This window comes from Musa acuminata, chromosome BXJ1-3 (genome assembly GCF_036884655.1).
Source record: "Musa acuminata AAA Group cultivar baxijiao chromosome BXJ1-3, Cavendish_Baxijiao_AAA, whole genome shotgun sequence".
Classification (NCBI taxonomy): Eukaryota; Viridiplantae; Streptophyta; class Magnoliopsida; order Zingiberales; family Musaceae; genus Musa; species Musa acuminata.
In genome coordinates this window covers 44,806,349-44,820,928 of record NC_088329.1, presented here as the reverse complement: position 1 = coordinate 44,820,928, position 14,580 = coordinate 44,806,349, and the positions used below count along the sequence as shown (strand labels likewise).

The window sequence follows — 14,580 nt, the reverse complement described above, 5'->3', positions numbered from 1 at the left end:
ATGTGAAATCATCTCTAAGAATGATTCTTATTCTTCTTGCTGGGCACATCTGATCTGTGAAATGATTTGTTCCTGCAAGTGATCTCTCTAGTTAATCATGCATCGAGCTTAGCATCGCTATGCTTTTCTATGCAGTTCAGGTTTCTTTTTATGTTTCAGAAATTTATTGCTCGAGTTGGATCTGTTTGTATCATTAACATTTCGATGATTTCTTTTTGCATTCATTCTACAGTTGTTCGTTCGAGGATTATTATGTGCAGTCATTTTACGAAAAGCGATTAATTCGCAAAAGAAGAAATCTCAAGAAAAGGCCGCAAAAAGAGGAGGAAGAAACAGAGAAGAATAGACAGCCGACACTGAAAGGCGCCGTTTTTAGCGGCGTCGGCGACACCAATCGTGGGGAAGACAGGAGAGATCTCGAAGAATTTGGGGTTGGGGAGGGAAAGAGATCAAATCTAGAACTCGGTCTACTTGAAACGATTGTTCTGCTTCAGACAGCCCACGAAATCGACTCTCCTTGTCAATCTTGACGTCAAATTTGGGAAAATTCATTAACAATTTCATCCGCTGGGGTAAAGATTTCGTCTTTCCATCGAATTATCGTTAAAGATGTCGACTTTTCGTCGGTAAACCCATCGCGATGATTGCAATCCACGGGAAAAGCCGAGAACGGGCAGATTTCAAGAGCATCGGAAGCCAAGACGGAGGAGGCGAGCGGAAGCAGAGAGGCGGCCGAATCGTCTTCCAAAACGGACGGAACGATAAAGAAGAGATCGATCAGTTGCGTTGGATGCTGCTGCAGCGCTACCACAACATGAAAGCTAAATCCCTCGAGTCAGAAGCTAAATCTTTTGGCGAAGAAAGGAGGAGAGAGATCATAGTAGAAAGTACAGGGAACGCCTATTTGGTCTCCCTACGGTCTATTTTGCTGAGCCAAATCAGCTGTTAAATTAAGGCCACAGGAAAAAGAAATGAAATGGAAGTAAACATACGGTGACAACAAAAGCCAAACACCCCACACAGCCTAATCGATAGTATCGACAACGATGAAAGAAGAGACGGGAAGGAGTCAGCACCGCCACGCAGACGTCGACGCCATCTCCCTCCCCCTCCAGCTTAGCACGAGGGCGCCGCCTTCCCGCCTCGCCACGTGGTAGCCGCCCACGGGAGTGCGCCGGACGAGCCACTCGGCCTGCGACTCCGCGAACTCGCTGAAGGGGAGGGGCGACCAACCGGCGGCCGCGAATAGCTCCCGCCACGGGCCCAGCCCAGCCGCCCACTCACCCACCGCGGCCGCCACGCGCGGCCGCATCACCGCCCGCTCCACCCACCGCACCGTATCCTCCCTCGCCCCCGTCTCCGCCGCTGCCGCGTCGACCGACTCCAGCACGGTCGCGTAGTGCTCCACCCCTGCAGCCACCGTCCGCCGCAGCGACGGCGGGGGATGGCCGCCCGATCCCCCCTCCGTGTCGACGAACACCACCACCCGCGGACACACGCGGCGGACGAACCGGAGCAGAGCGGCGGCGGTATCCGGAGAGGCGGCGCCGCAGCCGAGGAGGCGGAAGATGGCGGGTGTCAGGACGACGGCCGTGGGCTCTCCGGAGCCGGCGAGGCGGAACCCGCTGAGGGCGAGCGTTCCGAGTCCTCCGACGCGGACGAAGTTGACGGCGAGGCTGATGTTGAGGCCGCGGGCAAAGTCGCGGAGGTTGTCCGCCGCCAGGACCGTCTCTCCAGACTCCTCCGCGACCACGGCGGTGATACGCACGGCCGGCGGCGAGGAGCGCGACACGCGGCTTCGCCCGGCGAGCTCCTGCGCGAAGGACGACCACTGGCCGCCGAGGCCGAGGTCGAAATCGATGAGGTGGATGGACCGGGCGCCGCAATCGAGCGCCTCGATCACGGTCTGGGTGGCGGTGAAGGTGGCGAAGTGGGGGACGGGGGAGAGGTCGGCGAAGGCCTTGTGGGCGGCGATGTGGCGGACGAGCTCGGCAGCGGAGAGCAGGGGTTCAGCGGTGGACGGGCGAAGCAGCGCTAAAAGAGCCTCCTTGAAGAGAAAGACGGCACGTAGGAGAGGGGACGCACCGGCGGAGGGAAGATGGTGATTGAGCCGCGACAATATCACGTGCGCCGTGGCGAAGTCGTTGGCCTCCAGGCAACGGGCGGCGCTGATGAGCAAGTCGAGCTGGGCGCGGTCGAAGCTGGAGGCCGGCGAGGGGATGGCGTGGTCGGCGGCCGCAGCGAAGGGGTCGAAGGGGAGGTCGAAGGGCGCGTCGAGGAACTGGGGATCGGAGTCATCGGTGAAGGGGGGAAGATCGCACCTTTCGGCGAAGAGCAAGGAGGCGGTATCCCAGTCGTCAGAGGAGAGGAGGGGGTGATGGTGGTGAGCGTCGCCTCCGCCGGCCCAGGAGAGGAAAGGGAGGTCGGCGGCGGCGGCGGAGGCAGCGGCGGTGGGGGCGGCCGTGGGAGCGGTGGCGGGGCTGGAGGTGAGGTGGTGGTCGAGGACGGAGGTGGGCTCGTCGTCGAGGGCGGCGACGGAGACGTTGTTGGAATCGACGGTGGGGGAGGAGTCGAGCAGGGGTTTGGAAGTCAGAGAGAAGTGGTGGTGCGTGGGGGGCTGCTGGTGCTGCTGAGGCGAGTCAGTGAGCGCCTTGGGATGCTTCATCACAACTATTAGTAGGAAGGAGAAAAAGAGAAAGGTTCTCTCTGCTGTCCCTCCCTGCCTCGATCGCTCGCTCGCTCGCTCGCTCTTCTTGGAGTCCGTGAAAGAAGGGGGCTAGTGAGGGGCCTTCGGCTGTAAACGATAGGGAGTTATAAATGATGGCATGGGTCTCAAGGAACGGGATGGATGGCCATGCCGAGAGCAGTCGAGTCCCAAAGAAGACTCCTCTCCTCGCCTTCTCCACGAGTTTGGCTTCGGAGAGAAGCCATTGCTTTGTGGAGGCTGCCTTTGTGATGGGACCGTGTGGCTCTCGTTACTTCATCTGCTTCTCATGTCCCTTCATTAAAATTAACGTTCATAATATATATATATATATATATATATATATATATATATATATAATATATTTGTGATGAATCGTGTTCTAAATAATAATATATAATTACATTGAAACATACACAAGCTTTACTATATCACCCTCTACAAAAAAATATATTTTGGGTCTAATATATCATATCAATTAATAATAAGTCAATAAATATCATATCAGTGAATCTAAATATTTTTTATCATGAAATTATTTACTTGATCATGAATAATAATAAAAGTTCTCTCTTCACTTCTTTATGATGCATTTCGAAAAGATTAATTTGAGTGTCGAATGGATCATATGTATCGAAAACACTTCTCGACATTAATCTTCGTGTAAAAGAGAAGCAACTCGAGTGTAACACTATATTAGACAACTATATTAGATCGGGTCAGAATCATATCGGACTGATTATTTAAATATGAAGGTGATCATCGATATCGTACGATATTAGGATCTACAAGGAGGCACCCAAAAATGCTATTGGTGAATCAGTGTGTGTGTGGCGGGAGAAGGGAAGCATCTCCATGGCTTCGGGGAGAGAGAGTAATGGTAATGGCTCATTTGCTTTCTTAGCAGAAGAGGATGTTCTTGGGGATCAAAGACCTTCGAAGGTCTTCCCTCCCAAAAGCGGAGGACCATCAGAAAGACTTGGTGTGTATTATTGGACCTAATTAAAGTGCATCCGGCAGTCCCACTTGAGCAGTAGCAAATTGGCATAATGAAGCGAATATATGAGCTTTAAGAAGTAGATGAGATGAGGTGAATCAATTAAGAGAGTTCAAATCAAATCCAACCTATCTATCTCCATGGAATCTAATCTAATCACAAGGCCGCATGCTCTTCTACCCTCCCCAGGGAATTCAGGCCATTCGGCCTCTCCCTGCTGCTGCCTCCTTTTTCTCTCTTGAGTGGGCGATGATGGCCACCTTTCCATGGGACTATGGAGAGCAAGGAATCTAACGACCTTCCTTTTGTGCATCACAAGCCTCCTTCCCCACGCCGTGTAGGAAACGTGTTCTGAGCCGAGCCCCGAAAGGAGATGGAAACCCTACCAAGATATACTTTGAATACGATCACTGATGGAGAGGTAAAGCAGCCATGATGCATGAGAATATTGATGCATCACAGACATATGCTGCTGTTTCGTAAGGTTGCTGCGCTTTAAGCCATCGAATTTAGGGGTAGTGGAGATCAGCGTCATGGAAAGTGGCTTTATTTTTGTTAAGCTGAAGCTTTTGTGAGGGAGAGGGAGCACTCAGGTGGCCCTCATCCTCCATGATTCCCATGCCTTTCCCAAAGATAAGCTTTGTTCTTGGCCTGTTCGATCCACTCCCATGTATTTTTCCTCCATTAACAAACACTATCTGTCTATACACCGACACTTCCCGAGGCAGATCGATCCAAACCAGAGATTTCTAAGACATTAAGAGGCCAATCACATGCGTCGTACTACTCACGAAGAGAAAAAGGTCGAGTACTGAACCCTACCGCGGAGAATAATGTACAAGCATTAGCTTTAAACAATGAAGGAGAAGTACTTGAAACCTCGAATGATTTGTACGTGATGTCATCTGGTACACTCGGAGACAGTGGCACTGATCTCGGTTTCGGTGGTGGCTCCGAAGTCGACATTAGCGTGCAGTCTTGTGCTTGCTGGGATAGGAAATCCGATGGCCGGAACGAGGACTTCATTTCCACGTATAATATTGGATGGAGACAAAACGAGGAGTTACATCAGGCCGAACGGCAGCCGGAATCCAACGCCGCATGCGAGAGGAGGTCTGCATGCGACGGGTTACGTGCACGAGCTGCATGCATGCGTGGCCGTCGCCTCGCATCGACGGCAGATGTCGGGCCCCACGGCGGAACTTATTCCGGCAGACTTGGCATTTCTTTCTCTTGGTCGGTGGGGCGCGCACTCGCGGACTCCACGGCACCGCCACCATCCACCGCTATCGTCACGATGCATGGCATCAGCGGCGACGCATGGCCGACAGGGCAGCGGGACGGGGTGGGGGGCGGGGCGCCACCGGTGGGCCTCGCCGGGGGTGGCTCTCCTGCCCCTCCTGTCTCGCTCCGCTGCCCGGCGCTGTGACCTTTGCCTAAATCGAACTTAAACTTTCTAAGCGCTTCCGACGTGCGTAATTTCTAATATAAGTATATTTTTTTTTTTCTATAGTGAATGATCATTTTCTAACGTTTTGTCCTTTCGATAATTATGATATAATTTTTCAATAATTATGATCTAATCTAAGTAAAAATATTAAAATTTATCCATATAATAAAAATATAATTATAATATTTATATTTATATTGTTAACCCTATTTATATCTATAAATAGATGTAGAAGTTAAATTTTGAAGTTGAAAGATTATAGTTTCTCTCGATCTCCCTGGTCCTACCAAGAGAAGAAAATGAGAGTAATTCTCCTCTTGATTTTAATTATAACATAAAAGTTTTTCCGCATTACATATAACATATAACATTTTTTCGATAAATATGATCTAATATAAGTAAAAATATTAAATTGTATCCTTATTTTTATGATTATATATATATATATAATAAATTAGATCAAATCAAATTTAAAATATATTGATAAGGTATATTTTGGGTCCAAGACACGTCACAACCGACGTCATGCTGCGCTACAGTCGAGTCAGCAAGCAAGAGGAGCACCCTCACACGCTAAGTCAGAATTCGCACCGAAGCGTTGTTTGGCATGTCCCGTCCCGCGCGTCCCGGGACGATGACCACACAAAAGTACCGTCTCATCCCTCGAGAATCAACCACCACATCGAATCCACATACGATCGACCCTCATATAATAATATAAAAGCATATAGCCGGCATCCAACCAAGGGGGAGAGGACACAAAAGAAGAGAAAAATAACTACTAACTTGCTCGTTGGAGGGGCTAAAGTTGGGAATCACCCGACAAATGTAATTTTGCAAGAAAGCGACCACCCTCGAGCCACGAACGTCTCAACCTAGGAATTGCCATCCGATGAACGAAGGCGAGCTGCCAACCAGCCTAGAGACGGAGAGATGTTGCTCGATGCTGATGACGCTCGGATCGAGAAACGCTGATCAACACCTTGTCGCGAGGCTCCGACCTACCTCGGCATCCAACTCAACCGATAGAAAACTCCCGACATCGACCTATGGACCAAGCCATGCTGACTCACCAATCACGACACATCTGTTCACCAACATATATTATATTAAAACTTTTACTATCTTTGCCTTCCTCTCAACTCAATGCAAACCTAATCACAAAGCAAAAGCAAGTATTAACTACTAAATAACAAAGACCTACCGATCTTTTGAGAGCTTCTAAACGAAGCTAAAATTTTGCTACCATAAGAATAATAAGAACACGCCCAATCTTGACCTTTCATTCGCCATAATCCAACCCGATCGGGCACGCCGAACACATTGCATCGACCTACAAAAAAATAAACATAAGCTCGACGCCACACTAATGCTTCGTCGACTTCGTAACTTTCTCTTTTCATAAAAAGTTCTCTTTCGATCGCTTTAAAGCCTTTCAGTTCGTCCGCGACAAGCGGTTGTGGCTCACTGGCATTGCTTTACCACGAAGAAAGTAAGCCAAGTGAGTTCTTTATATGTCTACGGATGTTTGAATGGTGAGAGAATCACTTTTGTGTGAGTTAATTATTAGGGTGACAGTGGAGATCGAAGATGATATGAGGACATTCTTGATGATACGAGTAAAGAGAATAAACTATGATGTTTTTGGTGGCTTCGAAACACCTCGACATTAAGCTTTGTTTATGATAATTAATGCAATATTGATTATGATAAATAGAAATCAAGTTTTGTTTTGTTTTTTTTAATGAGAAAAGCCTCTCATCATTGTTTTGATAAGTAATAACTCATCCTTCATATTAGATCGATCTATAAGATAAATCAATTTAGTTATAGTGTGTATGTTGATGTGTTATAAATATTATAGATTATGTAGAAGTCGTCTTTTTGTATATTATTATTATTAAGTTACTAAGAATATCTATTTGATAAAATATTATAATTTTATTAAAATATAAGTTATTTTATGTGAGTCTTAACTTGATTTGGACTCGCAATGATTTGATTCTTTCGTATCCGACTAAGAGGGTTTGGATTGCTCGATTTAATACTAATATGTAAAAAAAGATCGAGATCGGATAAAGTTCCTCACACGATTCCTCTAACATCAAAGTTAGTAAAAAATATATTTAACATCGACTATTAAGGTATAATGAATCTTTTATAATTGATAAGCTACAGAAGAAGTTCTATATAATAAGGAAATATTCTTTATATACTTTTTATTTGAAGGAATGTTCACAAGAAAAAAATAAGGATCTGAAAAAAGAAATAAAATAGGTGCCTCGATGGCCTAAAATATTGTTTTTTGTGGGAATTCGCTTTACGAAATATTTATGATTCAAATAAATATAATTTTTCATCCACGAAAATCCACGATTTATCCGAGCCGTCCCGTCCCACTGAGGACCTAAACATCGCCGTCCGTATGCCGTAGCACGAATCTCGAAGGCACCCCCACTGCTACCACAGAGCCACGGGAACAACCCCACAACTGTCATCTATACACGTGTCCCTCGATTCCCATACGAGTCGCACTGTCCGGTTCACCACGCAACGTGGCTTCCATGCACGTCACCCGCACCTCCCTTCTTCTCCGCCCGTCGCACTCGAGAGAGAGAGAGAGAGAGAGAGAGAGAGAGAAGACATGAAGTCGAAGGCTGTGGTTTGGGTTGGGGTCATCCTCCTTTGTGCACTGGCAGCCATTAACGGCGAGGAGTGGCCGGGATTTAGTCCACTGGTGACCAAAGAGAGCAGGAGGACCTTGACGTTGACCGAGTCCGGCGGAATCACGGCCGTCGACGTGCATGTTGGTTGCAGGGGCTCCTACCACCTACAGTTCATCAGCATGGAGCCCGGCTCACTGTTCCTGCCGGTGCTGCTCCACACTGACATGCTGTTCTACGTGCACACTGGTACGGTTGGTTCTTATACATCCTACTGCTTCTGATGTACGTCTACAATTCATGGAAGAAGTCGCCGCTGCAGGTAGGGGAACAGTGACTTATATTGGCGAGGATGAAACAGATGAGATCGATGTGGTTCGTGGTGACGTTTATAGACTGCAACAAGGTACTGCCTTCTATGTTCGAAGCCATCCTGATCCGACGAGAGAAAAGCTCAGAGTTCATGCCATCTTCGACAAAACAGACGTCGAGGATCCCTTGGTAGGATCCTGCAATTGACCATAGTTAATTGCATCTCCTTTCTTGTAGGTTTCTTGATTTCTTTGCTTTGGTTGCAGGGGTTTTCTGTATCAGCTTACTCAAATCTTAGTGACATGGTTCGAGGGTTCGATGAGAAGGTTCTCCAGAGTGGTTTTGGGGTATGTTTCTTCTGGCTGTTCTTAGCTCAACATACTTCAGATTTTGAGTGGCCTCCTAATGATTAATGGTTGTAGTAGGTTTCGGAGGAAACAATCCGAGGTCTCAAATGGGTTCCGACGCCTCCTTCTATTGTGCCTACGACACGCGGAAATGAGACAGAGAAGCCGAATTGGAAGGAAGGAATAGTGGAGGCTCTGTTGGGCGTTGGTGGGCCGACTGATGTCATGAACAAGAAGACCACCAAAACGAAGACGTACAACTTCTTCGAGGCCAAACCAGATGTGGCGAACCGGAATGGGTGGAGCACTGCCGTGACTCGTGAGGACCTTCGAGCTCTCGAGGGCTCCAACTTAGCGCCGTTCATGGTGAACCTGTCGAGGGTTAGTCGTCCGAAACTCTAAATATAGTGCAAGTCCACAATGGTGCGCTCATGACGACGTCGGTGTCGATGCTTGAAGGGATCTATGATGGGGCCTCACTGGAACCCCAGGGCAACGGAGATCGCCGTCGTGATACAAGGGCAAGGCATGGTGCAAATGGTTTGCCCGAGTGATCCATCGGGCAAGGTTGACGACGACTTCGCATGCCGGAACACGAAGTTTAAGGTCGAGGAAGGGGACGCCTTCGTGGTGCCGAGGTTCCATCCGATGACGCAGGTGTCCTACAACAACGACACCTTCGTCTTCGTCGGGTTCAGCAGCACGGCGGGCAACAACCATCCACAGTTCTTGGCAGGGAGGAGTTCGGTGCTGCAAGCGCTGGATCGGGACGTGGTGGCTGCGTCCTTTAATGCGCCTAATGCAAGTACCATCGAGGGTTTGTTGGCTTCTCAGGGCGAGTCGATAATATTAGCATGCACGTCGTGTGCGGAGGAGTTGGAGAGGACAATGGAGGAGGATATCGAGAGGCGGAAAAGAGAAGAAGAGGAAGCCAAGAAGAGAGAGGCGGCGGCCACCAAAAGAGAGGAAGAGGAAGCCAAGTAGAGACTACACCTACAGAGTGAAGGGAAAGAGGAAATCCTTCATATTTACTGTTTTCCTCACGAAACAAAGTAATAGTTGCTTATTATGTTATCTGTAGTGCATGAATTGTCCCCTCTCTCTCTCTCTCTCTCTCTCTCTCTCTCTGCGTGTTGGATAGTGTGACAGTGAGGTGTTATTGCCCATTAATTGCAAGGGTCAATTATCCCTTGCTGTCTTCCACCACAGTTCTCACCTGTGGACGCAACCCTTATTGCCATGGCAGAGCAGCTCGCTTGCCTCCTCAGCCGCCTCTTCACGATCTTGCAAGGGCAGGCTCTCCAAGCTGTGACATGAACAGTCCCTGCTTTCAAAAGCTCTCCTGTTTCATGGGATAAACTCGGGACTTTTCATTTTTCATCTCAAATGTGTTTCTGGTGAGGCCGAGCAGATCAAAGAACTGTTGGGCGATTAAATGTTTGCGCAGAGGACGGTGGTGGAGGCCGGCAGGGCGGTGGGGAAGAGTGCGAGGACATATTCTAAGCCAAGCGCAAGACGACAAGAAGGTCGATTCCAAAAGATAGACATGTCTTCCTTCTCTTTTTGTACGCTTCTTATTTGATCAGCCTCGAGTCATGATAAACTCTGTAGAACAGCAATCCAAGTACGCAAATCCCGACACGCTCCCGAGCTACACACCCTTCTTCATGCGCAGGCATAATCGTGGGACGATCCCCTTTTTGGTCGAACACGAGTAGTAAGGATGATGATGACGACGATGATGGATCTTAAAATGGGTTGATGATATCGAGCAGTGTTTTCTTGATCTTTCTCGCTGGATCTGTAGAGATATGGGAACCATCTTACCTCGATCATCCATGATTCGATTTCTACAGCTCCGTAGATTCAAAGAAATGCTGCAGCTCCTCTTTTTCGAAATCGTACCTGCAGCTTAAAGTCATGGATTCATCTCCCGAGGTGGACTTGATAATAAAGACAGGGAGCAAACCCCCACGTCCTGCGAGGACAGGAGGTTCATGGTGCTTCAGCGTCCTATTTCTCTTGCTAACGGATGGACAAAAGTCAAGCAAGGAGAACAGGGCTGCCTCGGTTCTTGCACTTTGTTGCTGGTGCAGCTCGCAATGAATGCCTGAATCTTGTGAGTTCAAGAAGCTTGTCTGAGAACCATAAACAAGATGTACAACTATGTTCGATGAGATCAACGACGGGAACAGAAAGAAAACGAAGATAAAAATTGAGCAAAGGAGAGTAAGAACAAGAACAGAGCTGCCCTGTTCTCCGTTCCCTAGCAGCTAAAGATCACTGGAATGTCTGACTAGCTAATGAAGCAAACATGGAGAGATCAATAGAGTCTGCTAGCGAATGGCAGGGCTAGACGGCTTCCTCTCCGTCCCTTCCCACCCTGCGGCAGCTGTTCCTGGTCCCATGTTGAGGCCGCCGCCGCCGCCGCCGCCACTGACCGAAGTCATCAATGCCGATAGGCCGCCGTTGGCGGTGCCGTCCACTGGACCCATCCCCAGACCTAGGAAGTCCAGCGTCGCTGGTTTCGACCCGAACAAGGAAGAGGAACCCATCATCAGGTCCGGCTCGTAAGGGAGCCCGAGCCCCAGCCCCGCCGATAGCATTGGTGCTGGCTCCGGCTCCAGTTTTCGCTGGTGACCCCATTGCAGGCCGTCATCCTGGATGTTCTCCTGCTGCCCCAAGGAAGCGTCGAGGCCGAACCCCTTGAGGAAGGATGAGCCCGTGGCGGCGGCACCCATCTGAGCTGCCTTCTGCAGCAGCGCGGTGGCTGACATGTGGGGGGAGGGCGGCGGCGGAGCGAAGGGACGCCGGTCATGAGATTGCGCCTGCGGCGAGAACAACGACGCCGGGCCTCCGTTGGTGGCGAGACATAGCGAGGGGGGTTCCGTGAGCGGCCGGTCAGCGTGGCCCATCACGCTCATGAGGTCGGAGAAGGTGGCCGTGCTGTGGGCTACTGCGGTGGAGGTAGTCGACGCAAAGAGGCTCGCAAACAGGCTGGTGTTGCTGCTGCTGCTGCTGCAACTGACACCGCTGGTGTTGGCCAGCGACGCCGACGGCGGCGGCATGTACTGTGGCAATTCGGTCGGCTCAGCTGGCTCTGCAGTGGAATTGCAAGCACGTTAAGGGAGGGAAACCAAAAGAGGAGCAATGATGCGGTGGAGATGAGTAGATTTCTTTGATTCCAACTCCTTTAGCTCATCAACTGCAATGGAAAGTTTCTTATCAGAGCGAGACTTTTGGAAGGAACCAAACAACTCTCAGGACTCTCTCTCTCTCTCTAAAAGAAGCCTCTTTTTGCCTTCTACCCTCTCCAAAAGTTCCACCTTTCTCTTCACCGTTTGGAACGACAACGAGGGCATCTCGGAGAGCATCAGACGACAGAAGACTCCAACGATCATGTCCTAATCCCCGCTAAATGCGCGTTTTTTATTGCATACGAAGCTTCAGATCCCGCAAAACCGCTTCGATCACCTTCTTCTCTATCCGTGAGCTAATAGGATTCTTCCGCAGTCCAAAACTAGACCAAAAAGAGATGGACACGAGAGGCTAGAAACGGAGAACCACCAACCTTGTAGCTCCAGCGGGGCCACCTGCTGTGGTGGCAACGGAGCCGCGACCACCGCGGCCGGAGCTGTTTCCGCCGCCGCCTCTGTTGCTGCTGTTACTTCCTCAGCCGCCGTCTCTTCCTCGGTTGCCGTTGCCTTCTCTTCCTCCGCCGGTGGCTTTGGATCCGAAGTCTGCGCCCCTGGCCCCTTCTTGCCACTCTCCTCCGCGAGCGCGTCGCAGAATGCTCTGTGGGTGATGAAGCTATCTCGCCTACCCAGACCAGATCGACACACCGTGAACAAAACAGAAACAATGAATCCGAGATCCAAATCGACTGTCACACAACTGCATCAACAACGACTGGTCATGCAGCGAAGGTGTTCGTCGAAATACCGGGAAAAGAGCGTGCCGCAGTCGCAGCGATACTCGCGGGTTCCGCAGACCTTGGAATGGGCCTTCCAGTCGGACTGCACGGCGTACTTCTTCGAGCACTTGTCGCACTTCCACTTCTTCTCCCCGTGTTTCCGGCAGAAGTGCTTCTTGATACCGGTGAGATCGCCGAGCGCCCGCGACGGGTCGTGGTGCACGCAGCTCGGCTCCGGGCACACATACACCCGCTTCCGCGGCTCCTTTCCCGTCCTCTGCCGCAGTTTCCACGGCAAATTGTGCCCCCTCCGATGCAGCTGCAGGTTCTGGTCCCGCTGGAATCCCTTGTTGCAGATCTCGCACACGAACCGGTTGGTCGCCAACAACGTCTTGGGAGACAGCGCGATCACCTCCGCCTCCGGATCTATCCGACAAATCCCCATTCAATAACAAGAAGCAGAAGGGGACAGCAGAAGCTCCAATTTGACTTACCTGGCGTTCCGGGGAGATTCCTCTTCTTCTTGACCACCGGATTCGGCGGCGGCGGTTGCGGGGGCGGCGCGGGGAGCTGAAGCTGGCTCGACGACGAGACGCTGCCCTCGCCGGAGCCGGAGTTGGAGACGGTCATGACGGAGGAATTCTCCAATTCCATCATCGAAATCTCTCTTCCTCTCAACTTCAAGACACAAAAGAAGAAAGAAACTGAAAAAGGAGAAGCTTTCACCAGCTACCGCTCCTGTATGATCCCTCGCCGGCACACTGAAACACTGGTCCGCCGGCGACACCGACAAAAAAGCGGCACACTGTAAAAACAAAAAGGCCAACCTTTTAACTCCCCTCCTCCATCTTCACTGGTTTCCCTCCAACAAACCGATATGAAACAAGAACGGAGCCGATGAATCGAGCTCCCACAAACCAGCGAGACTCGGTAACGACGGTGAGCCGAGTTGGTCTTCTTCGGCGGCGCAAGCGCTGCAAAGACGCAAGGGGAGGAGAAGAAGGGTAGAAAGGGAGGAGCGAAAAGTACCCACGCAAGTCTAATAAAGCGGTGGGTGGAGGGCTTAACTCGGGTTAGGAAATGGTGGCAGACCTGCGGTTAACTCTGGTATGGACACGTGGAGAAATCCCGACCGTCACGCCGGTCGCAGGCTCGGCTCCGGCCTCCCCCTTTCTTTTTGTCGTGTAGCGGAATCTCTACTCACCCCTTCTGACCATTTTTATTATTATTTTATATTTCACCGTTTTAAATATTGTTCCGATAAATTTAAAATTGGAAGCGAGTGACACGTCATCCTTGAAACATAGAACAGCGTTTTTATCCAACCACTGATGGACATGTGGGTTGGCCATTATCCGCTTCATTAATAGTCGATTAATGCCGTGGAAATGAACAAAATAACAGTTTTTTAGTGAGAAAATTAAAGGAATAAAAGAGAAAAGGGTAATTTAGTACTTTAACAGGATAAGATTCTCCCGAATTAATGGGGTGGCCCACCACTACTCTCCAACAGTGGTATCCCAGTTTCCCTGCTTTATTTTCAGATTTACCAAAAGGTCCCCTTGAGAATATCTATTTTGATGAATATATTTATATGATGAATTTTGGAAAAAAAAATCAGAAAATACCCCATCTATAGAATCCCTTAACAATATCTTTTTTAGGGGACAATCGATCCAATTATAATATTTTTACATTACATTACATTTCTTATAATAATATTTTTTCAAAAATACTAATTTTTTTATTTATTATTATTAAATACATATTATATAAATATTATATAAAAATTCAAATAAAAAAAATAAGATACTTAGTAAAGAAAACCTTTTTCGAAAATTCACTTATATATATATATTTATTACTTATATGGGTCTGATGAGTGTACTACTATCAACTTCAGCTTAAGCATTTTGATCAGTGATTTAGATCAAATGAAGTTGATAGGCTAATTAGCCCATCAAGCTCGGATCATAATAGAGTGTGTTATGAATAAATTATTAGGGGTTTAATTGTTTATTACAGTCATCGTTTTCACTTGCCAGTCTTACCTGTGCTTCTATCCAACTGAGCTTTTGGTGGTAGCTACTGTAATGGCAATTGTTTATCCTTCCTTTATCAGAGTTCAGCTCTGACTTGGGGATCACTCTAAAAGAACACCTTAAATCTTCTCTCAAGTGCTCACTTCTCCATC

General features: G+C 48.9%; 3 protein-coding genes and 1 long non-coding RNA gene across 4 annotated transcripts; 1 reads left to right on the top strand and 3 right to left on the bottom strand.

The window, feature by feature from the left end:
- Positions 1-1,069: 1,069 nt before the first annotated feature.
- Positions 1,070-2,665, bottom strand: LOC135639138 (scarecrow-like protein 15). Its single transcript, XM_065152924.1, has one exon. The coding sequence runs from the start codon at positions 2,663-2,665 to the stop codon at positions 1,070-1,072; it is 1,596 nt and encodes a 531-aa protein (XP_065008996.1).
- Positions 2,666-7,795: 5,130 nt separating this feature from the next.
- Positions 7,796-9,553, top strand: LOC135639132 (vicilin-like seed storage protein At2g18540). The gene is made up of 5 exons (XM_065152912.1): positions 7,796-8,063; positions 8,137-8,315; positions 8,393-8,473; positions 8,552-8,854; positions 8,933-9,553. The coding sequence occupies exons 1-5, from the start codon at positions 7,796-7,798 to the stop codon at positions 9,455-9,457; spliced, it is 1,356 nt and encodes a 451-aa protein (XP_065008984.1). The 3' UTR covers positions 9,458-9,553.
- A 415-nt stretch (positions 9,554-9,968) lies between these two features.
- Positions 9,969-10,519, bottom strand: LOC135634210 (uncharacterized). Its single transcript, XR_010495264.1, has 2 exons — positions 10,379-10,519; positions 9,969-10,274 (listed from the first exon to the last, which is right to left on the bottom strand). It is a non-coding gene; the product is annotated as an uncharacterized LOC135634210 (long non-coding RNA).
- Positions 10,520-10,590: 71 nt separating this feature from the next.
- On the bottom strand, positions 10,591-13,383 carry LOC135634205 (zinc finger protein ENHYDROUS-like). The gene is made up of 5 exons (XM_065144521.1): positions 13,214-13,383; positions 12,881-13,064; positions 12,416-12,812; positions 12,045-12,292; positions 10,591-11,573 (listed from the first exon to the last, which is right to left on the bottom strand). The coding sequence occupies exons 2-5, from the start codon at positions 13,041-13,043 to the stop codon at positions 10,810-10,812; spliced, it is 1,572 nt and encodes a 523-aa protein (XP_065000593.1). The 5' UTR covers positions 13,044-13,064; positions 13,214-13,383; the 3' UTR covers positions 10,591-10,809.
- Between the last annotated feature and the right edge of the window lie 1,197 nt (positions 13,384-14,580).